At 40.7% G+C, this 23,514-nt stretch overlaps 1 protein-coding gene across 1 annotated transcript; it reads left to right on the forward strand.

Moving 5' to 3' along the window:
• The first annotated feature begins 872 nt into the window (after positions 1-872).
• LOC103089057 (EGF-like module-containing mucin-like hormone receptor-like 2) lies at positions 873-20,193 on the forward strand. The gene is given in 10 exon segments (XM_007472404.1): positions 873-930; positions 5,804-5,911; positions 6,101-6,321; positions 6,505-6,684; positions 9,384-9,581; positions 9,825-10,060; positions 18,296-18,362; positions 18,725-18,816; positions 19,798-19,963; positions 20,047-20,193. Coding segments are annotated over 10 exon segments (1,473 nt in total).
• Positions 20,194-23,514: the final 3,321 nt, after the last annotated feature.

Consider the following 23,514-nt stretch of genomic DNA (forward strand, 5'->3'; position numbering starts at 1 on the left):
TAAGTGTTAGAGAAGGAACAAATGAAGGTAGTAATAAAATCATTTGTTTTTGTTATTCTTAATTAATCTGACATAACATTTTGTTGAAAATAATAACAGCAGCAACATATTCAGTAATTATAGCTTTTGGATGAGTGAAATGAATGACAGAAATGTTACAAGGGGCAAGGGAGAGAATTTGCACATCCAGTGAAATGCTATGGTATTACTTCCGAGAGGAGTTGGGTTAGTTGTAAATGTATACTACAAACTCAAGGGCAATGACCGAAAATGTAAAAAAAAAAAAAAAAGTTATAATGATATGCTAAGAGAAAAAATGGAATCAAGTAAAATGTCCCCTAAAAGGTAGAGAAGACAGAAGTGGAAGACAAAAAAGAAACAAAGAACAAGGGCAACAAATAAAAAATGTTAAAATATGGTAGATATTAATCCAGCTATATCAATAATCACTTTAAATATCAGTGGTCTAAATACAATAAGTGAAACCAAAAAAACCTGTCACAGTAGATTAAAAAACAAAACAAAACAAAACTGGGCTTCCCTGGTGGCGCAGTGGTTAAGAATCCACCTGCCAATGCAGGGGACATGGGTTCGAGCCCTGGTCCAGGAAGATCCTACAAGTCATGGAGCAGCTAAGCCCATGCACCACAACTACTGAGCCTGCGCTCTAGAGCCCGTGAGTCACAACTGCTGAAGTCCACGTGCCCTAGAGCCAGTGCTCCGCAGCAAGAGAACCGAAATGAGAAGCTCACGCACCGCAACTAAGAGTAGCCCCCACTCACCGCAACTAGAGAAAGCCCGCATGCGGCAAAGAAGACCCAACGCAGCCAAAAATAAATAAATAAATTAAAAAGAATACCAAGGGGGTCAGCATGGATGAGTGGCTGGAAGGCTGGTACCAGGAAAGCATGAGGACTCACACCAACCAGGGTTTGGAAGTCCAAAAAAGGGCTGCAGACCCTACTAATTGCTCACTGAATCCATCAGGAGCCTTGCACACCAGCTGCTTGGGATACTCTGCCTGCAGACACTTCCAGCTGGCCATGGGCACACCCAGTGCTCCATATACGTCAACCCCCACCCTATGTCTGGCTCCTCACATGACCCTCAGATGAGGAGCACAAGACTGCACAGTAAGCACACACATGTAGCTCATAAGCACACACATGACTAGGTGGGATTGGGAAGACATACAAACTTGAGCATTTCAGGGGAAGCAAACACAGCACCCAGTCTGGATGTGAGGGATCAAGGAAAGGCATAGAATCTTAAGAATTCTGTCCAAAAGAAGGAACAAGAGGCATGAAGTGGGCATCTACAGAAAAAGCCTGAGAGCAGAGCTCAGAATATCCATCTGGGTTGAATGGTGAAGGTGTTTCTCTCCCAAAGCCAGTCAGTAAAAACTGGAGAGGTGACTGTTTCTTCAAATGCAAAGACAGCAACACAACAGTTCATGAAAAATGAAGGGAAAAAAAAAAAGAAGATTGTAAGGCATTCTGTTAGCTCAACAAGAAAAGCCACGAGTATCTATTGATTCCAGGAAATAATGATGCTGCTTATTATTTCCATGACAAGAAACTTTTGTAAACAATCATACTTGAGCACTTCTGCTCTGCAAGCCTAAGCCCTGGAATTATTGATACATTCGAAAGCACCCAAAAGTAAGCAAAAGACTTCAGAAACACCCGCTAAGGGCAGGAAAAAAGGGAAACAAATTTTAACACAGGCAATGTACTAATGTAATATTTTACTTTTCTGAAATTCACCTCTTTCTTTAGTTTACAGTTACTGTAAAACGGTGACTAAAAAGTGAATAAAACTTTTTAGGGCGACAAACCCATGGAGGAGCAGGAACATTTCTCAAGGGGTAGCTATACCCAAGGGCTTCCCGTTAGGATACAGGATGTCTGTGCCCAGGAAAGACTCTGGGGAGAGACACCCAAGGGTTTCACACAGCCTAGATACAGGTGGTTATTCTCTGCTTTCCTCTCATGGTAAAGTATCCACAAACCAAAAACTACACCTTTAAACATGAGCCATTCATTAGCTGTGGGAAAAATGACAAAATTCTGCATCCCCCTCTGCCAGAGTGGCTGTGGGACGCTGTGTAAGGATTTAACTTCTTGGATCCTTCAATGTTTGCTTCTAAAAAGTGAGCTTAATATTTATTGCATGTTAGGATTAAATGAGATCTTTGTAAGGTGTTTGCACAGTCCCTGATACATGGTGAGCATTAAATAATTTTTATTTCCATTAATAATATTATTGATTTTATTTTTTTGTTTTGTTTGTTTGTTTTGCGGTACTCGGGCCTCTCACTGTTGTGGCCTCTCCCGTTGCGGAACAACAGGCTCCGGACGCGCAGGCTCAGCGGCCATGGCTCACGGGCACAGCTGCTCCGAGGCATGTGGGATCTTCCCGGACTGGGGCACGAACCCGCGTCCCCTGCATCGGCAGGTGGACTCCCAACCACTGCACCACCAGGGAAGCCCTGATTTTATTATTAAATAAATGAACACATAAATTTTCTGCCCTGGAAAGAAAAATATGGCGTCTGTTTGACATACACCACGGAGGACAAATAGTTGATAATGATACTGTGAATTAGAGACGCAGTTGGCTTTGGGAAGGCGGGGAGGGACCTGGAATTTATGGATTTAATGCCAGCGCTAGGAAGAGCTAAGCTGGGGCGACAGGTTCGTGGATTTGAGGCTCTGCTTCCCCAAACATTTGGAAAACTCAGGAGAAAACGGGTCCTCCTGGGGAGAAAAGTGGCACGGGGGTCCCCACAGACTAAAGCTCCACCCACACTTAAAGACCAGACACAGAGTCTGAAGACTCTACCCGAGGTCAATGCACAATCTGAGGAGAGACGGGTTGCGGGTGCAGAGCTGCCCAGAGAGGCTCCTGGGCCAAAGTCACCACGCACAGTGATGGGACAGGACGCCCGAAGTCTCGGCTGCTGGCCCAGCCCCCGCGCTGAGAGCTAGAGGGGGCTTAGGTCTGAGCTGAGCCCCGGGCGGACTTGGGTCTGCAGACTCCGGAGTTGACCACAGCAGGGTCCGGGTCCCACAGTGGCAGGTTCCGACTCAACCCCTCCTCCCTGTCCTGGGACACCTGGCCCCTCAACTCACCATTTCCTGGCTTCTGGGGTCGTCCGTTCCACTCCTGCCGCCTCTGTAGTTCACAGCATCATATACGCTACAGAGAGACACCTGAGACCCGGGAGAGCAGATGAAACTTGACGCTGAGCACCTACAGGAGACTTTAAGTGGTCGGCTAAGTGTTGCCCCACCCACCTTCCCGTGCTGCGCCCCTGACTGGACAGTTCATGAGAACCCACCCCCTTTCCCTGAGTGACAACAGGGCAGAAGGTCACGTGGTTGAACATAATGAGTTTCAGCCAGTGGGCTGGAACTTGCCCCCTCCAGGGAAGTTTGCATTTAAACAAGACTTTTTCATAGGTGTTCCTAACCAATATTATGCATAATCACACAGTGAAAGCCACAGGGCTTATGGGAAAAATGGGATTGGGTGGGGTTCAACACTCAAAACTTGTCACTGACATTTAAAAAAAAAAGGAATCTAATAAAACAGCATCTCACATATATTGAATGATTAAGAAATAGAAAAGCACTACAAGAAACAGAGCACTTTACCTTGAAAGAGGCCTGTCCTTTGCTTGTAGAAGTGATCATCAGAAGGATTGACACTTGTGAGTTATAATGAAGAGGTGGAGGGAGAGTTACCTAAAATCAGACAGAAAGTCAGAACCCAGATGGATATGGGGATCCCTCATAACACCTGAGAGGCACTGAATGAGCTGTTAGTGTCTTGAGCTGTGCTCATGTGTTCTGTGTATTTCTGAGCAGCTAGGTTCACCTGGGTGCAGTTTTCTGCAGTTAACTCCTGTTTCTCTTGTGTGCCTTGCAGATGAAATTGCACATAAGCAAACATGAAATTTACATTATGTTCAAATTGTTTCCAAATTTATCAATACCCAGAAAAATATCATGTTTTCAAACAAGCATTATAGCAGAACTGACTGCATGTAGATGTAGATATAATTTTTTTCTGAACCATTTGAAAGTTGAAAATATCATGACACTTCACCATTAAATATTTCAGCATGAATCACCCAGAATCAGGACATTGTCCTGTGTAACCATAATACCAATACCATGCTTCAAAAGTTGAGACTATTTTGGTATCATCTAATATTCAGTCCATATCAAACCAAGCAGAACCCATGGGGACTTTACAGGGGACAGACCCCTGTATCCCCCACCTGATATTTATATTGTAGAAAATCTTTAGCCTCCTAGGCCTTCCCGGAATTCCAAAGAGCAAATTTAATAAGAGAAGGGGGAGAATGCTGAAAGAAAGGAAAAGGGTCAAGCAAGACAAAATAATAATAGTTTAGCCAGAAAACAAAGCCAAGGACCTGAGTTCCTCCTCAAGGGTATATATAATAATCTGAGCTGTATCTTTTTTTTTTTTTTTTCCTTGCGTTATGCGGGCCTCTCACTGTTGTGGCCTCTCCCATTTGCGGAGCACAGGCTCCGGACGCGCAGGCTCAGCGGCCACGGCTCATGGGCCCAGCCGCTCCGCGGCACGTGGGATCCTCCCGAAACGGGGCACGAACCGGCGCCTCCTGCACCGGCAGGCGGACTCTCAAGCACTGCGCCACCAGGGAAGCCCCTGAGCTGTATCTTTGAGTTGTTTTCCTGATAATAAAACTCCCACCAGGTGGAAGAAGTTAACTGTATGTTGACCACAAACACATGGACCCCAGAGTGGCTGGAACATAGGTTGGTAGTAAGTTTTGAAATGAGGAATTGTAACTCCTCCGAATTTGTTTTTCATTTTCAAGATTGCTTTGCATAGCCAGGCCACTAGTAATTCCCTATGAATTTTAGGATGAGCTTTCCATTTCTGCCAAAAAATTAAGTTAATGATGTCAGAATTTTGATATGGCTTGTACTGAATCTGTAGACCACTTTGGGGACTACTGCCATCTTAACAATATGAACCTTAACAATATGAACTCTCCAATCCATGAACATAGGATGTCTTATGATATATTTAGGGTTTCTAATTTCTTTCAACAATCTTTTGTAGTTTTCAATATATGTCTTGAGTTTCCCTGGATAAAATTTTTCCTAATATTTTATTGACTATGGGTGTATCCATGTTCATAATGGATATTGGTCTATGGGGTTTTTGTGATGTCTTTATCTTATTTTATTTATAGGGTAATGACGGTCTCATAGAAATATTTAGGTAATGTTCCTTTCTCTTCTATTCTATGGAGAGGTTTACAAAGAATTAGTGTTAATTCTTCCATGAATGGCTGGGAGAATTCAACATAGAAGCCATCTGTTCTGTTCTTTTCTTTTGGGGAAGTTTTGGATACTGATTCAACCTGCTTACCTGTTACCAGATCATTCTGATTTTCCATTTTCTTAAGTCACTTTTGGTATTTTGCGTGTCTCTAGGAATTTCTCCTTTTCATCTAGGTTGCCTAACTTGTTGTGGAATAAATTTCTTATAGTGTTCTATTATAATCCTTTGTAGGTTCAAAAGATATACAGATATACCATTATTATGTGTACCAAATGTTAGTACTTATAACAAATAATACCATTATATATAATATGTTATGTAATATATAAAGTATTTACATATTTATATAATATAGTAAAACATTTATTTTCTTATATATACAAATAATAGTATTATATTTACCACTGTAGTCACAATTGCTAATCTAACTTCCTTGTATAACCCCCATAACTCTTAGAACTGTCCCTGAAGGTGTTGGAGGAAGAAAACAGGAATATCACCTTGATTCAGAATCAGACACAGATGATGCTGACCTGGGATACAGTGCACGAATCTAATGACTCAGGTAATGGTTGAGGCAGGGAAACGGTCCCTGAGGATTCACAGTGGGAAAAGACACACAAAGATGTGACAAACAGAAAACTAAACTTTAAAGGGAATTGCGGGCTATGGTGGGGCCACAAGGAAAGAGTCCATCTAAAGGAGGGGTCATGTTGGGCACCCCCAAGATGTCAACCTTGCTCTTATCCTGCAGGTACTATTGTGGTGGGCCTTGTCTCCACCCCAGGGACAGGGAAGTTGTTGGATAAAGTCCCCCTGGTCCTGGATACTGAAGAACAGGCAGTTCTGCATGAGACACACAAGGGTTTGCTGCAAGAAATCTCCCACATCCTGCTGTCAGATGTTGTATCCACCTTTATCACCAGCAATAACACCCAGAACCTCAGCTCCCCAGTCACCTTTGTCTTCCAACATGTGAGTCCAGGTGGGATGGACCTGTGGGGTGGAAGACACCTGTGTCCTGGGCACAGCCTTGGGCTTCAGGGGGCTCCCCCATGGGTGCATAATATCCCCAGGAAAGCCCTTCATGAGCCAGATTTGGATCAGCATTTCTGAGTTACAGAACCACCATCTCACACCTATTTCCTGTTCCTAAAGTCAGTGATCTCTGGGCCAAGGGAGAAGATATACTGTGTTTTCTGGGAGTGTGGCCAGAATGGAATTGGTCATTGGGCCACCAAAGGCTGCAGGATGGCCAGCACCAGAGACAACAGCACCATCTGCCAATGCACCCACCTCAGCAGCTTTGCTGTCCTCATGGCCCAATACGATGTGCAGGTGAGAGCCCTGAGAAGGGCTGCATTCAATGTCAACCACTGTGTAACAAATTCCCACATATGTAAAACCTGAAAAAATTATAATCTCACAGTTATTGCTGGTCAGCAATCTGGCATGGTATAGCTAGGTTGTCTGCTCAGGTTCTTACAAGGCTGAAATCATTCTGTCAGCCTGGACTGCATTCTCATCTGAGGCTTGGGGTCCTCCTCTAACCCTCTGATTCTGGGTACAATTCAGTTCCTTGTGATGGTAGGACTGAGGTCTCCTTGTCTCCTATCTGTCAGCAGGGGTCCAGGTTTAGCTCTCAGGGGCTACCTGCATTCCTTCTCATGTGGACCTCTCCTGCGCCCTCTCACAGTGTATCAGTGTTCCTATCTGGAGGCCAGCAAGAGAAGCTTCCTCACATCAAAACTCTCTCAAACTTTGAATCTTTTCTCCAATAAAAAGCCCAGATCTCTTAGGAGCTCACATGATTAATGCAAGCTCATGCAGGATAAACTTTCTTAACATCAGTTAATGTGGGACATGAATTCCATTTGCAAATCCCTTCACAGCAGAACCTAGATTGGCATTTGACTTCAAACCTGGAAGTGGTTATGTGTACCTCAGGGGATGGGATATGATTTCCAATTAGAATTCTGCTTACCACAGGGGTCTTTAAACCAGGGACGCACAGGGGCTGCATAAAGGAAGATTTGGTGATAGCAGACGGGGCCAAGGGAGCCAGTGAGTACAGGTGGGTCAGGAGAAATCTTTGCCTCCTCACCTGGCCAGGTGAGCTGCTTACTTTCTCTGGTTCACCAAAACCAAATACTCTCTGGTGATATCAAGTAATGGGGAATTTACTGAAATAAAGGTGGCACTCACATGAAAGTAAGCATGGAAATGATCACAGCACCATGGTCAGACCTCATAGGAGCCCCCAGAAGTTTGAACGATACTCCGAGTCCATGTTTCCTACAGCCATGTCCCTAAATACCACAATATTCATACTTTTACTTATGTACTGCTTCCTGTTTATTGAAGAGTTCAGATAGTTGAGTTTTGAATTCCAACAGAACAAGAGAGGAAACACTGAAGATTCTCCATCTCAATCTTAGCCCCAGACACTTAGTTCCTCTTGCTTCAACAACCAAAGTTATGCATTTCTCCTGCAAATTTCAATAGATATTTTACACATATAAATATAGTATATGTATTTCTTCTTTGGTTCTCCTTTTTTCACACAGCTGATAGATTATTCTCTTGAGTCGTCAAAGGATCTTCATTATTTTTTGGCCAAATACATTCTGTTGTGTGAATGTGCTGTAAATTCTATATCAAGGCCTCTCATAATGGGCGTTTTTATTAGATCACTTACTAATACAAATAATGTTGCAACTGTTTACACTTACCTCATTGATCTCATGTTTGAATATGCAGTTAGGATGGATACTGGGTCAAATTCATAATTGCATGTTGGTAGATATTTCCGTATTTCAACATCTTGAGGTCGCACTTGTGGACACTGACACAGGTATTATGTAAAAGTTTGTGATTCCTCACACCATTACCACAAGTTTACTAGCAAATTTTTGGATGTTTACCCACCTAAGACGTAAATATCGTATCTAGGAAAAACTGTGTGTGTGTTTTATTATTAATGGACTGTAACATCTTCATTTAGGAGCTATTAGTATTTCTGTCTCTGGAAACAATTTGTTCACATCCTTGGTATATTTTTCCACTGTCTTGTTGGTAAATTTCTTATGGATTTTGGGGAGCTCTTAATACAGTAGGAAAATTAGTTTTATTCAATAAACCAAATATTCTCAAAATTTATAGTGCATCAGAATCATCGGGCAGGCTCATTATTTATTTTTAAACATTTTATTCCTAAACAAAATCAAACTTAGAGATATGTTGCAAAATAAAATTTGTGCTAAAAATACTCAATTGCTCTTTATCCAGATGCACCTACTTTGAATGTTTTAATCTTCATTTTCTCCTTCATCCTTTCCTCTCTTTGTCTCTCTCTCTCCACCTTTCTCCATCTCTCTCTCTCTCTCTCTCCTTCCCTGACTTACACTAAAAGGGAATTGGTGAGGGTGTTTTCCCTTGTCCTCAGGGATTTTAGGATGTATTCCAAAAAGTGGCAGAAAAATATGAATTTTAACCCACCACTGTCATCAAAATGTATCAGTTTTCCTCTTTTAACCAAGGATTTAATTCTAAATCTGTAAGGATTTGTGACGAGCCAGGAACAATTATTACAGGATGAGGTGTGTGGAGTTCAGGGTCAGGGTTTATACCTGGACATCAGGACTCCAGGTACAGACTATGTCACACACCATCACATGATGGGGATGGAGGCTTGCTCAATATGGAATTACATGCCTATGTGAACCTCTCATGGTGACCCATAAGCTTAGTCATGCCCAAAAGTCTAAAGGAAGACAAACCCTTGTGAGTTCCAGGTCTTGGTCTCGACTAAGGACTCTCCTGTCCCTCAATCCTTCCAGAGACAGAATTAATCATATCAGATCCCATAAAAGTCTAACATTCTGAACCTGTAGAAAGTTAGCCATAAACATCACATATCTACTTGGCTCCTCCATTCCTGGTTTTTATACGCCTAAAAATAAAAACAAAAATGGTGGAAGCGTCATTACCCCAGAGCAGGGAAGGGTGACTGTGATGTCCTCTCTGATGTGTCCCAGGAGGAGGATCCTGCACTGACTGTTATCACCTACATGGGGCTGAGCCTCTCTCTGCTGTGCCTCCTCCTGGCAGCCCTCACCTTCCTGCTGTGCAAAGCCATCCAGAACACCAGCACTTCACTCCCCCTGCAGCTCTCACTCTGCCTCTTCCTGGCCCACCTGCTCTTCCTAATAGCCATCAACAGAACTGAGATCAAGGTGCTTAAATTGTCCCAAAATACCCCTGCTCTGCCCCAGGGGATGCTGAGTTCATGAAGCCATGCTGCCTTGGACTCCTTAATAAAATGGCATTCCAGGTAAAGTTAGATATGTAAGTAGCCAATTTTGCATTGACTGGCACAATTAGAAGACAAACACTCCATTGACAACTCCTTCATATACGTCAGAGTTCTCCGCTACACCCTGACAATCCCTCCTGGTTACACCTTCCTCCTTCCCCAGGTGCTATGTGCCATCATCACAGGTGCCTTACACTATCTCTACCTGGCCTCCTTCACCTGGATGCTGCTGGAAGGCCTGCACCTCTTCCTCACTGCACACAACCTGACTGTTGTCAACTACTCCAGTGTCAACAAGTTCATGAAGAAACTCACATTCCCAGTGGGCTACGGAGTCCCGGCTGTGATTGTGGCCATTTCTGCAGCATCCAGTCCCCATCTTTATGGAACACCCACCCAGTTAAAGCAAATCTCCACAGTACTTATCTTCTCCAGCATGACCATGGCCATCATAGAACCAACATAGCGCTTTAGTTTTTTAAGATATATTTTTTATTGAAGTAACATTGTTTTGTAACACTATATACGTTTCATGTATACAACTTTATATTTCTACTTCTGTATACCTACAACTTGCTCACCACCAGAAATTGAGTTTCCATCCATCACCATAAAGTTGACCCGCTTTACCCATTTTGCCTCCCCTCAACCATGCCCCTTCCCCTGTGACAGCCAGTACTCTGTTCTCTGTATCTACGGGGAGAGGAAGCTTGTTTGGTTTGGTTTGTTCATTTATTTTGTTTGTTTATAGTTTGTTGTATTCCACATATGTATGAAATAAGACTGTATTTGTCTTTCTCCATCTGACTTATTTCACTTAGCACAATACCCCCAATGTCCATCCATGTTGTCACAAATGGCAAGATTTCATCAGTTTTATGGCTGGGTAGTACTCCATGGCTGTGTGTGTGTGTGTGTGTGTGTGTATCATGCCTTCTTTATCCGTTGATGGGCACTTAGGTTGCTTCCATATCTTATCTATTGTAAATAATGCTGCAGTGAACATAAAGGTCCATATATCATTTTGAGTTAGTGTTTTTGTAGTCTTTGGATAAGTATCTATATGTGAGATACCTGGATCAGATGGCAGTTCTATTCTTAATTTTTTTTTGAGGATCTCCATACTGTCTTCCATAGTGGCTGCACCAATTTACATCCCTACCAACAGTAATATAAGGGTTCCCTTTTCTCCACATCCTCACCGTTATTTCATACCTTTTTGATAAGAGCCATTCTGACAGCTGTGCTGGGATATCTCATTGTGGTTTTTTTTTTCTTGCGTTATGCGGGCCTCTCACTGTTGTGGCCTCTCCCATTTGCGGAGCACAGGCTCCGGACGCGCAGGCTCAGTGGCCATGGCTCACGGGCCCAGCCGCTCCGCGGCATGTGGGATCTTCCCGAAACGGGGCACGAACCCGCGTCTCCTGCATCGGCAGGCGGACTCTCAAGCACTGCGCCACCAGGGAAGCCCTCATTGTGGTTTTGATTTACATTTCCCTAACATTAGTGATGTTGAACATTCTTTCATGTGCCTGCTGGCCATCTCTATGTCTACTTTGGGAAATGTCTATTCAGCTCCCCTGCCATTTTTAAATCAGGTTATCGGTAGCAGAGATGTGAGCAAGTGCAGACTGTCACTCACAACAAAGTCCTATGCTGATAAAAATTAATGTTAACCTGCATCAGATGGGCCCTGGCATGCCGGCCTTCCTAGATATCTTAGCAAAAAGTCAGCAAACTTTCTCTGTGAAAGGCAAGATAGTATATATTTTGGCTTTGTGGGTCATATGGTCTCTGTTGTAATGACTCACCTCTATCCTTGTAGCTCAAAAGCAGCCACAGAAAAGCTATAAGAAATGAATGTGGCTGTGACCCAGTAAAACACATTTCCAAAATCAGACAGCAGCCCATCGTGGACCACAGGCTGCAGTTTGCTAACCCCTGCCTTAGTAGCTCTCTCTTAGGTTCTTCCTGGTGGATCCAGCTAACCCTCTCCATGGTCCTCACACCTCCCAAATCATTCACAATTCCCTACTTGGGATGAAACACCAACTTGATCATTTCTATCAGTGTGAACTTCAGTTACTGACTTTGTATCCTTATGCCTCAGATGTCTGACCTGTGATCATTTGATTACCCATGTTGTCATGAAGAATAAATTACATAATGCACATGAACCCTGCCATAGCAGTGTCAGGCTTACTGTTGTTTCTCTCTCTCATACTCTCTCGCTCTCTCTCTCCTTGGCTGTCCCAAATTTTTTTATCCTATCTACACCTACTCATCATCCACATCTCAGCATAAACACAGTTCAATTCTCTCAGGGAATCCTTCCCAATATCTGAATCTCCTATAACCCTGACTAGGTTATAGATGCAGCTACATGTTCAGACAGCTCCTCATATTTGATTGTAAACTTCATCATTTTGATTGTTTGTATTTTCTGATTGTTGATGTGCCCACTTGGCTAGGAACTCCCTGATGACAGACATCACTCTATCTTAACAAGAATTGGGCATTCAAAACCAAGTACAAATCCTTATACAGGAGGAGACACTCAATATTGCTTCAATAAACCATAAATTAACTTCTCTATTCATTTTTTCTTTAAAACATGTATATTTTTCTGCCAGTGTATCTGAAGACCAAAACTTAAAACACCTTTTAAAAAAAAATTTTCCTTTTTTAAAACCACTTTTTAACTTTGCTGTACATGTAAAAAGCTGCACATAATTCATGTATACAGCCTGATAAATTGGGAATAAGTATACAGCCATGTCCCTTACCAAAATAAAAGGCATACACAAACTTTCAATTCTGCAAAATAATAACTTCAGGAGCTCTACTACAGAGCATAGTGCCTATAGCTAATAACAGTGTGTTGTACACTTAAAATTTGCTAAGGGTGTAGCTCTTATGTGAAATATTCTTACCAAAAAAAGCAATAATAATATTTATTATTATTATTAATAACAGAGGCTGAAAAATACTTTGGAGGATGAGGGATATGTTTATTTATCGATTCTTTATCCACAAAGGCCAATATATTCTTTTATTTTTAACATCTTTATTACAGTAAAATTGCTTTACAATGTTGTGTTAGTTTCTGCTGTATAACAAAGTGAATCAGCTATATGTATACATATATGCCCATATCCCCTCCCTCTTGGGTCTCCCTCCCACCCTCCATATCCCACCCCTCTCCGTGGTCACAAAGCACTGAGCTGATCACCCTATGCTATGCGGCTGCTTCCCAGTAGCTATCTATTTTACATTTGGTAGTGTATATATGTCAGCGCTACTCTCTAACTTACTCCCAACTTACATTTCCCACACCCCATGTCCTCAAGTCCATTCTCTACGTCTGTATCGTTATTCCTGTCCTGCACCTAAGTTTGTCAAAACCATTATTTTTTCTTCTTTAGATTCCATATACATGTGTTAGCATACGGTAGTTTTTCTCTTTCTGACTTACTTCACTCTCTATGACAGACTCAAGGTCCATCCACCTCACTAAAAATAACTCATTTTCATTTCGTTTTATGGCTGAGTAATATTCCATTGTATATAAGTGCCACATCTTTTTTATCCCGTCATCTGTCGATGGACACTTAGGTTGCTTCCATGTCCTGGCTATTGTAAATAGAGCTGCAATGAACATTGTGGTACATGACTCTTTTTGAATTATGATTTTCTCAGTGTATATGCCCAGTAGTGGGATTGCTGGGTCATATGGTAGTTCTATTTTTAGATTTTTTAAGGAACCTCCATACTGTTCTCCATAGTGGCTGTATCAATTTACATTCCCACCAAGAGTGAGAGAGGGTTCCCTTTTCTCCACACCCTCTCCAGCATTTATTGTTTGTAGATTTTTTGATGATGGCCATTCTGACCGGTGTGAGATGATATTTCAATGTAGTTTTGATTTGCATTTCTCTAATGATTAATGATATTGAACAGTCTTTCATGTGCTTGTTGGAAATCTGTATGTCTTCTTTGGAGAAATGTTTATTTAGGTCTTCTGCCCATTTTTGGATTGGGTTGTTTGTTTTTTTGATATTGAGCTGCATGAGCTGCTTGTAAATTTTGGAGATTAATCATTTGTCACTTGTTTCATTTGCAAATATTTTCTCCCATTCTGAGGGTTGTCTTTTCATCTTGTATATGGCTTCCTTTGCTGTGCAAAGCTTTTAACTTTCATTAGGTCCGATTTTTTTATTTTTGTTTTTATTTCCATTTCTCTAGGAGGTAGGTCAAAAAGGATCTTGCTGTAATGTATGTCATAGACTGTTCTGCCTATGTTTTCCTCTAAGAGTTTGACAGTGTCTGGCCTTACATTTAGGTCTTTAATCCATTTTGAGTTTATATTTGTGTATGGTGTTAGGGAGTGTTCTAATTTCATTCTTTTACATGTAGACGTCCAGTTTTCCCAGCACCACTTATAGAAGAAGCTGTCTTTTCTCCACTGTGTATTCTTGCCTCCTTTATCAAAGATAAGGTGATCATATGTGTGTGGGTTTATCTCTGGGCTTTCTATCCTGTTCCATTGATCTATATTTCTGTTTTTGTGCCAGAACCATACTGTCTTGATTACTGTAGCTTTGTATAGTGTAGTCTGAAGTCAGGGAGCCTGATTCCTCCAGCTCCGTTTTGCTTTCTCCAGATTGTTTTGGCTATTCAGGATATTTTGTGTTTCCATACAAATTGTGAATTTTTTTTTCTAGTTCTGTGAAAAATGCCAGTGGTAGTTTGATAGGGATTGCATTGAATCTATAGATTGCTTTGGGTAGTAGAGTCATTTTCACAATGTTGATTCTTCCAATCCAAGAACATGGTATATCTCTCCATCTATTTGTATCACCTTTAATTTCTTTCATCAGTGTCTTTTAATTTTCTGTATACAGGTATTTTGTCTCCTTTGGTAGGTTTATTCCTAGGTATTTTATTCTTTTTGTTGCAATGGCAAAAGGGAGTGATTTCTTAATTTCACTTTCATATTTTTCATCATTAGTGTATAGGAATGCAAGAGATTTCTGTGCATTACTTTTGTATCCTGCTCCTTTACCAAATTCATTGATTAGCTCTGGTAGTTTTCTAGTAGCATCTTTAGGATTCTCTATCTATAGTATCATGTCATCTGCAAACAGTGACAGCTTTACTTCTTCTTTTCTGGTTTGGATTCCTTTTATTTATTTTTCTTCTCTGATTGCTGTGGCTAAAACTTCCAAAACTATGTTGAATAATAGTGGTGAGAGTGGGTAACCTTGTTGTGTTCCTGATCTTAGAGGAAATGGTTTCAGTTTTTCACCATTGAGTATGATGTTGTCTGTGGGTTTGTCATATGTGGTCTTTATTATGTTGAGATAAGTCCCTTCTATGCCTACTTTCTGGAGGGGTTTTATCATAAATGGGTGTTGAATTTTGTCGAAAGCTTTCTCTGCATCTATTGAGATGATCATATGGTTTTATCCTTCATTTTATTAATATCACATTGATTGATTTGCATATATAGAAAAATCCTTGCATTCCTGGGATAAATCCCACTTGATCATGGTGTACGATCCTTTTAATGGGCTGTTGGATTCTGTTTGCTAGTATTTTGTTGAGGATTTTTCCATCTATGTTCATCAGTGATATTGGCCTGTAGATTCCTTTCTTTGTGACACCTTTGTCTGGTTTTGGTATCAGGGTGATGGTGGCCTCGTAGAATGAGTTTGGGAGTGTTCCTCCCTCTGCTATATTTTGGAAGAGTTTGAGAAAGATAGGTGTTACCTTTTCTCTAAATGTTTGATAGAATTCGCCTGTGAAGCCTTCTGTTCCTGGACTTTTGTTTGTTGGAAGATTTCAAATCATAGTTTCAATTTCAGTGCTTGTGATTGGTCTGTTCATATTTTCTATTTCTTCCTTGTTCAGTTTCAGAAGGTTGTGCATTTCTAAGAATTTGTCCATTCCTTCCAGTTTGTCCATTTTATTGGCATATAGTTGCTTGTAGTAATCTCTCATGATCCTTTGTATTTCTGCAGTGTCATTTGTTAATTCTTTTTCATTTCTAATTCTCTTGATTTGAGCCTTCTCCCTCTTTTTCTTGATGAGTCTGGCAATGGTTGATCAATTTTCTTTATCTTCTCAAAGAACCAGCTTTTAGTTTTATTGATCTTTGCTATTTTGGGGGTTTTTTTTGTTCTATTTCATTTATTTCTGCTCTGATATTTATGATTTCTTTCCTTCTACTAACTTTCGGTTTTGTTTGCTCTTCTTTCTCTAATTGCTTTAGGTGTAAGTTTAGTTTGTTTATTTGAAATTTTTCTTGTTTCTTGAGGTAGGATTGTATTGCTATAAACTTCCCTCTTAGAACTGCTTTTGCTGCATCCTTTAGGTTTTGGGTCGTCATGTTTTCATTGTCATTTTTTTCTAGGTATTTTTGATTTCCTGTTTGATTTCTTCAGGGATATGTTGGTTATTTAGTAGTATATATACCTATATCTATATCTATATCTATATATGTATCTATCTATCTATATATATTTTGTTTGTTTGTTTGTTTGTTTGTTTGTTTGCGGTACGCGGGCCTCTCACTGTTGTGGCCTCTCCCGTTGTGGAGCACAGGCTCCAGACGTGCAGGATCAGCAGCCATGCGTCACGGGCCCAGCCACTCTGTGGCATGTGGGATCTTCCTGGACCCGGGCACAAACCCGTGTCCCCTGCATCGGCAGTTGGACTCTCAACCACTGCGCCACCAGGGAAGCCCCAGCATATTTTTTAGCATCCATTGTGTTTCGATTTTTTACATTTTTTCCCTCTAAGTGATATCTAGTCTCATAGCATTGTGGTTGGAAAACATAGTTGAAACGATTTTAATTTTCTTAAATTTACCAAGGTTTATTTGTGACCCAAGATATGATCTGTCCTGTAGAATGTTCCATGAGCACTTGAGAAGAAAATGTACTCTGCTGTTTTGGGGTGGAATGTCTATAAATATCAATTAAGTTCATCTTGTTTAATGTGTCATTTAAAGCTTGTGTTTCCTTATTTATTTTCATTTTGGATGATCTCTTTATTGGTGAAAGTGGGGTTTAAAGTCCGCTACTATGATTGTGTTACTGTCGATTTCTCCTTTTATGGCTGTGAGCATTTGCCTTATGTATTGAGGTGTTCCTGTGTTGGGTGCATAAATATTTACAATTGTTATATCTTCTTCTTGGATTGATCCCTTGATCATTAAGTAGTGTCCATCTTTGTCTCTTGTAATAGTCTTTATTTTAAAGTCTATTTTGTCTGATATGAGAATTGCTACTCCAGCTTTCTTTTGATTTCCATTTGCATGGAGTATCTATTTCCATCCCCTTACTTTCAGTCTGTATGTGTCCCTAACTCTGAAGTAGGTCTCTGTGGATAGCATATATACGGGCCTTGTTTTTGTATCCATTCAGCCAGTCTATGTCTTTTGGTTGGAGCATTTATTTTATTTACGTTTAAGGTAATTATCGATATGTGTGTTCCTATTACCATTTTCTTAATTGTTTTGGGTTTGTTTTCATAGGTCTTTTCCTTCTCTTGTGTTTCCTGCCTGGAGAAGTTCCTTTAGCAGCTGTTGTAAAGCTGCTTTGGTGGTGCTGAATTCTCTTAGCTTTTGCTTGTTTGCAAAGGTTTTAATATCTCCGTCTAATCTGAATGAGTTCCTTGCTGGGTAGAGTAATCTTGGTTGTAGGTTTTTCCCTTTCATCACTTTAAATATGTCTTGCCACTCCCTTCTGGCTTGCAGAGTTTCTGCTGAAAGATCAGCTGTTAACCTTATGGGGATTCCCTTGTTTGTTATTTATTGCTTTTCCCTTTCTGCTTTTCATATTTTTTCTTTGTAGTTAATTTTTGATAGTTTGATTAATATGTGTCTTGGTGTGTTTCTCCTTGGATTTTTCCTGTATGGGACCCTCTGCACTTCCTGGACTTGACTGACTCTTTTCTTTTCCATGTTAGGGAAGTTTTCAACTATAATCTGTTCAAATATTTTCTCAGCCCCTTTCTTTTTCTCTTCTGCTTCTGGGACCCCTATAATTCGAATGTTGTTGCGTTTAATGTTGTCCCAGAAGTCTCTGAGACTGTCCTCAGTTCTTTTCATTCTTTTTTCTTTATTCTGCTCTGCAGTAGTTATTTCCACTATTTTATCTCCAGGTCACTTATCCGTTCTTCTGCCTCAGTTATTCTTCTATTGTTCCTTCCAGAGAAGTTTTCTTATTTATTGTGTTTTTCATCATTGTTTGTTTGCTCTTTACTTCTTCTAAATCCTTTTTAAACGTTTCTTGTATTTTTTCCATTCAATTTCCAAGATTTTGGATCATCTTTACTATCATTATTCTGAATTCTTTTTCAGGTAGACTGCCTATTTCCTCTTCTTTTGTTTGCTCTGGTGGGTTTTCACCTTGCCCCTTCATCTGCTGCATATTTCTCTGTCTTCTCATTTTGTTTAACTTACTGTGTTTGGCATCTCCTTTTTGCAGGCTGCACGTTCGTAGTTCCCATCGTTTTTGCTGTCTGCCCCCAGTGGGTAAGGTTGGTTCAGTGGCTTGTGTAGACTTCCTGGTGGAGGAGACTGCTAAGGCCAATATATTCTTGAATCTCCTTCCACCTCTCTCATAGATGCTGGCTCCACACAGACAAAGGATTTATGTGGACCTTTCTTGGCCCTGTCTGCACCATCTTCTCTGTGAGTAATGGATGACATCAGAGCATCCTTCCTATCTGGTTGAGCGTGAATCAAAAGCAGAGGTGTAAAGAGGAGTATAGGCAGAGTGACCAATTTTTCCAGTTTGCTCAGGAATGAGTGGACCCCCAGGATGCAGGAATTTCCATTTTAAAATCAGGAAGGATTGTTTCCTTAGACATTGGACTTTCAGTGTTTAAAGATGTAAATTCCAATCCAAACTGAGTTACTGGATGTTTGGTCTGGTGTTCTGTGACTGTAGTGAGTAAAAAACCTTCCTACCTGCTGGTTTAGGTGTTGGATGAGCCAGGAGGAACATTTAGCAGGTGTGGATGTATTCAATATGCCTTATGGTGTTTCTGCAGATTAATTTAGCTTTCTTCCTGATAACCTTCTGGATTGTGAAAAACAAGCTCTCCTCACTCAACACTGATGTGTCCACTCTCCGGATCACTAGGTGAGATGGATCAGAGGTACACATTGCTCCTCATAACAAGCATGACCCAGGAGCGAGGCCATACGGATCCAAGCTCCTGATGTACATTCACAGGAATTCTAAGCGGACTTGTGGGAAGATGTACAGCCACACACCTTGGAAGTTCAGATACAGTGTTTTTCTGCTGACACCCAAGCCAAAAACATTCCATTTGTCTATAACCCAAGAATGAAACTACCTCAGCTACAAAGAGAATTGACTTTGTTCTGAAAAACAGGGATTACTACCATGGCCCTATGAGAAAGGTCCTGAGAACATTTACATCCTTACAATCCACTTAGGAAATTACATACCTGACCCAAAACCCAGGATGCCCTTTCATGCCCATACCTTTGTTCAAGCTCCTCCTGCTACCCTCGTCCACACTGCACTACCTGGTGAAATCAGGTTCATTAGCCACATATCACATCTTCTAAGAGGCTAGGGATGTGATTTGCTTTCCTCAACTTTACAAAGAATGAATCATCTGGGCAAAGCATGCTCTGGGTCAGTTCATAGAGAGGAAGAGGATAGGAACAGCATTGGAGGGACCAAGGACAGAGGTACCTAACATTCACAAATTAATCATTGATTATTTGTATTTGGCTTTCCAGTAGACTGTAAGGTTTGTGAAAACAAAAATCTCGCCCTTGTTATTTTTAATGCACAGGGTCCAACACACAGCCAGGTGTACAGAACATCCACAGTAATAGCAGTTGATTAAAACTGGGGATATTCATGCAACATCATATTACCAAAACCCACATTATGAAGTGTCACTACCAACTTCAGTCCAAGTCTAAATGCCATCCTGGATCGAAAAAGCATTTCTTTTTGAGAATCATTGACAGTAAATATCAGAGTGGCCACAACTCAGTCAGAGGCATCCATGGTGTAGAAAAGAAATGGCTTTGATTGTTTTGCTCAGGGTGCATCACGAGCCTCCTTTCTCTTCCCACCCAGGATGCTGACATTTAAAAACACAGCTCAGCTCTTCATCTTGGGATGCACGTGGTGTCTGGGAATCCTGCAGGTGGGACCGGCTGCCCACATGGCCTACTTCTTCACCATCATCAACAGCCTGCTGGGTGTCTTCATCTTCCTGGTATACTGCCTCCTAAGCCACCAGGTATCACTGTCTGACTCCCACTCAAGACTCTTCCCATCCTCACTCCTCTCTGTTCTGACCCAGAGCACATTTTGCATCTACAGGTCCAAGAGCAGTAAAGGACATGGCTCAAAAGGATGAAGAACACCAAAGCCGAGTCTGAGGAGTACACACTCTCCAGCAAGACCATGTCGGATCCCTCTAAACACAGTGTGGTAAGATCATGTACTGCTCCCAGAGCACTTCACTAAAAGATCCATTAAGCAGCACATGCTTATCATGCTGGATAATTGGGTATAAAGCAGGTGATACCCTATGATGGCTCACAGTGGTTTACATCTAGACTCACCCAAGACATTCCTCTATCATGAAGGAAGGTTTATAGGACATTCCATCCAAAAACAGCAGATTACGCTTTCTTCTCAGGTGTGCACAGAACATTCTCCAAGATAGATCACATCTTGGGTCACAGATCAAGCCCCAGTAAATTTAATAAAACTGAAATCATGTCAAGCATCTTTTCTGACCACAACGCTATGAGATTAGAAATGAATAACAGGGAAAAAACCACAAAAAACACAAACACATGGAGGCTAAACAATACGTTACTAAATAACCAGGAGATCACTGAAGAAATCAAGGAGGAAATCAAAAAATACCTAGAGACAAATGACAATGAAAACACGATGGTGCAAAACCTATGGGATGCAGCAAAAGCAGTTCTAAGAGGGAAGTTTATAGCTATACAAACCTACCTCAAGAAACAAGAAAAATCTCAAATAAACAATCTAACCTTACACCTAAAGGAACTAGAGAAAGAAGAACAAACAAAACCGAAAGTTAGCAGAAGGAAAGAAATCATAAAGATCAGATCAGAAATAAATGAAATAGAAACAAAGAAAACAATAGCAAAGATCAATAAAACTAAAAGATGGTTCCTTGAGAAGATAAACAGAATTGATAAACCATTAGCCAGACTCATCAAGAAAAAGAGGGAGAAGACTCAAATCAATAAAATTAGAAATGAAAAAGGAGAAGTTACAACAGACCCAGCAGAAATACAAAGCATCCTAAGACACTACTACAAGCAACTTTATGCCAATAAAATGGACAACCTGCAAGAAATGGACAAATTCTTACAAAGGTATAACCTTCCAAGACTGAACCAGGAAGAAATGGAATATATGAACAGACCAATCACAAGTAATGAAATTGAAACTGTGATTTAAAATTTCCAGCAAACCAAAGCCCAGAACCAGATGGCTTCACAGGCTAATTCAATCAAACATTTAGAGAAGAGTTAACACCTGTCCTTCTCAAACTCTTCCAAAATATAGCAGAGGGAGGAACACTCCCAAACTCATTCTATGAGGCCACCATCACCCTGATACCAAAACCAGATAAAGATTTAACAAAAAAAGAAAACTACAGGACAATATCACTGAACATAGATGCAAAAATCCTCAACAAAATACTAGCAAACAGAATCCAACAGCACATTAAAAGGATTGTACACCATGATCAAGTGGGTTTATCCCAGGGACGCAAGGATTCTTCAATCTACACAAATCAATTTATGTGATATACCATATTATCAAATTGATGAATAAAAACCATATGATCATCTCAGTAGGTGCAGAAAAAGCTTTTGACAAAATCCAACACCCGTTTATGAGAAAAACTCTACAGAAAGTAGGCATAGAGGGAACCTACCTCAACAGATAAAAGCCATATATGACAAACCCACAGCCAACATCGTTCTCAATGGTGAAAGACTGAAACCATTTCCTCTAAGATCAGGAACAAGGCAAGCTTGCCCACTCTCACTACTATTATTCAACATAGTTGTTGTTGTTTTTTTTAACATCTTTATTGGGGTATAATTCCTTTAAAATGGTGTGTTAGTTTCTGCTTTATAACAAAGTGAATCCGTTATACATATACATATGTTCCCATATCTCTTCCCTCTTGCGTCTCCCTCCCTCCCACCCTCCCTATCCCACCCCTCCAGGCAGTCACAAAGCACCGAGCCGATATCCCTGTGCCATGCGGCTGCTTCCCACTAGCTATCTACCTTACATTTGTTAGTGTATATATGTCCATGCCTCTCTCTCGCCCTGTCACAGCTCACCCTTCCCCCTCCCCATATCCTCAAGTCCGTTCTCCAGTATGTCTGTGTCTCTATTCCTGTCTTACCCCTAGGTTCTTCATGACATTTTTTCCCTTAAATTCCATATATATGTGTTAGCATACGGTATTTGTCTTTTTCTTTCTGACTTACTTCACTCTGTATGACAGACTCTAGGTCTATCCACCTCATTACAAATAGCTCAATTTCGTTTTCAACATAGTTTTGGAGGTTTTAGCCACAGCAATCAGAGAGGAAAAAGAAACAAAAGGAATCCAAATCGGAAAAGAAGTAAAGCTGTCACTGTTTGCAGTAACATGATACTATACAGAGAATCCTAAAGATGCTACCAGAAAACTACTAGAGCTAATCAGTGAATTTGGTAAAGTTGCAGGATACAAAATTAATGCACAGAAATCTCTTGCATTCATATACACTAATGATGAAAAATCTGAAAGAGAAATTAAGGAAACACTTCCATTTACCACTGCAACAAAAAGAATAAAATACCTAGGGATAAACCTACCTAAGGAGACAAAAGACCTGTATGCAGAAAACTATAAGACACTGAAGAAAGAAATTAAGGATGATACAAACAGATGGAGAGATATACCATGTTCTTGGATTGGAAGAATCAACATTGTGAAGATGACTATACTACCCAAAGCAATCTACAGATTCAATGCAATCCCTATCAAACTACCAATGGCATTTTTCCCAGAACTAGAATAAAAAGCTTCACAATTTGTATGGAGACACAAAAGACCCCAAATAGCCAAAGCAATCTTGAGGGAAAAAAAAAAATGGAGCTGGCGGAATCAGCACCCTGACATCAGACTCTACTACAAAGCCCCAGTAATTAAGTTAATATGGTACTAGCACAGAAACAGAAATATAGATCAGTGTAAAAGGATAGCAACCCCAGAGATAAACCCACGCACATATGGTCACCTTACCTTTGATAAAGGAGGCAAGAATATACAATGGAGAAAAGACAGCCTCTTCAATATGTGGTGCTGGGAAAACTGGACAGCTACAGGTAACAGTATGAAATTAGAATGCTCCCTAACACCATATACAAAAATAAACTCAAAATGGATTAAAGACCTGAAAAGTAAGGGCAGACACTCTAAAACTCTTAGAGGAAAACATAGGCAGAACAATCAATGACATAAATCACAGCAAGATCCTTTTTGACCTACCTCCTAGAGAAATGGAAATAAAAGCAAAAATAAACAAATGGGACCTAATGAAACTTAAAAGCTCTTTCACAGCAAAGGAAACCATAAACCAGTCCAAGAGACAACCCTCAGAATGGGAGAAAATATTTGCAAATGAAGCAACTGACAAAGGATTAATCTCCAAAATATACAAGCAGGTCATGCAGCTCAATATTAAAAAAACAAACAGGGGCTTCCCTGGTGGTGCAGTGGTTGAGAGTCCG

Source organism: Lipotes vexillifer, unplaced genomic scaffold (genome assembly GCF_000442215.2).
Source record: "Lipotes vexillifer unplaced genomic scaffold, Lipotes_vexillifer_v1.1 scaffold1699, whole genome shotgun sequence".
Taxonomy (NCBI): Eukaryota; Metazoa; Chordata; class Mammalia; order Artiodactyla; family Lipotidae; genus Lipotes; species Lipotes vexillifer.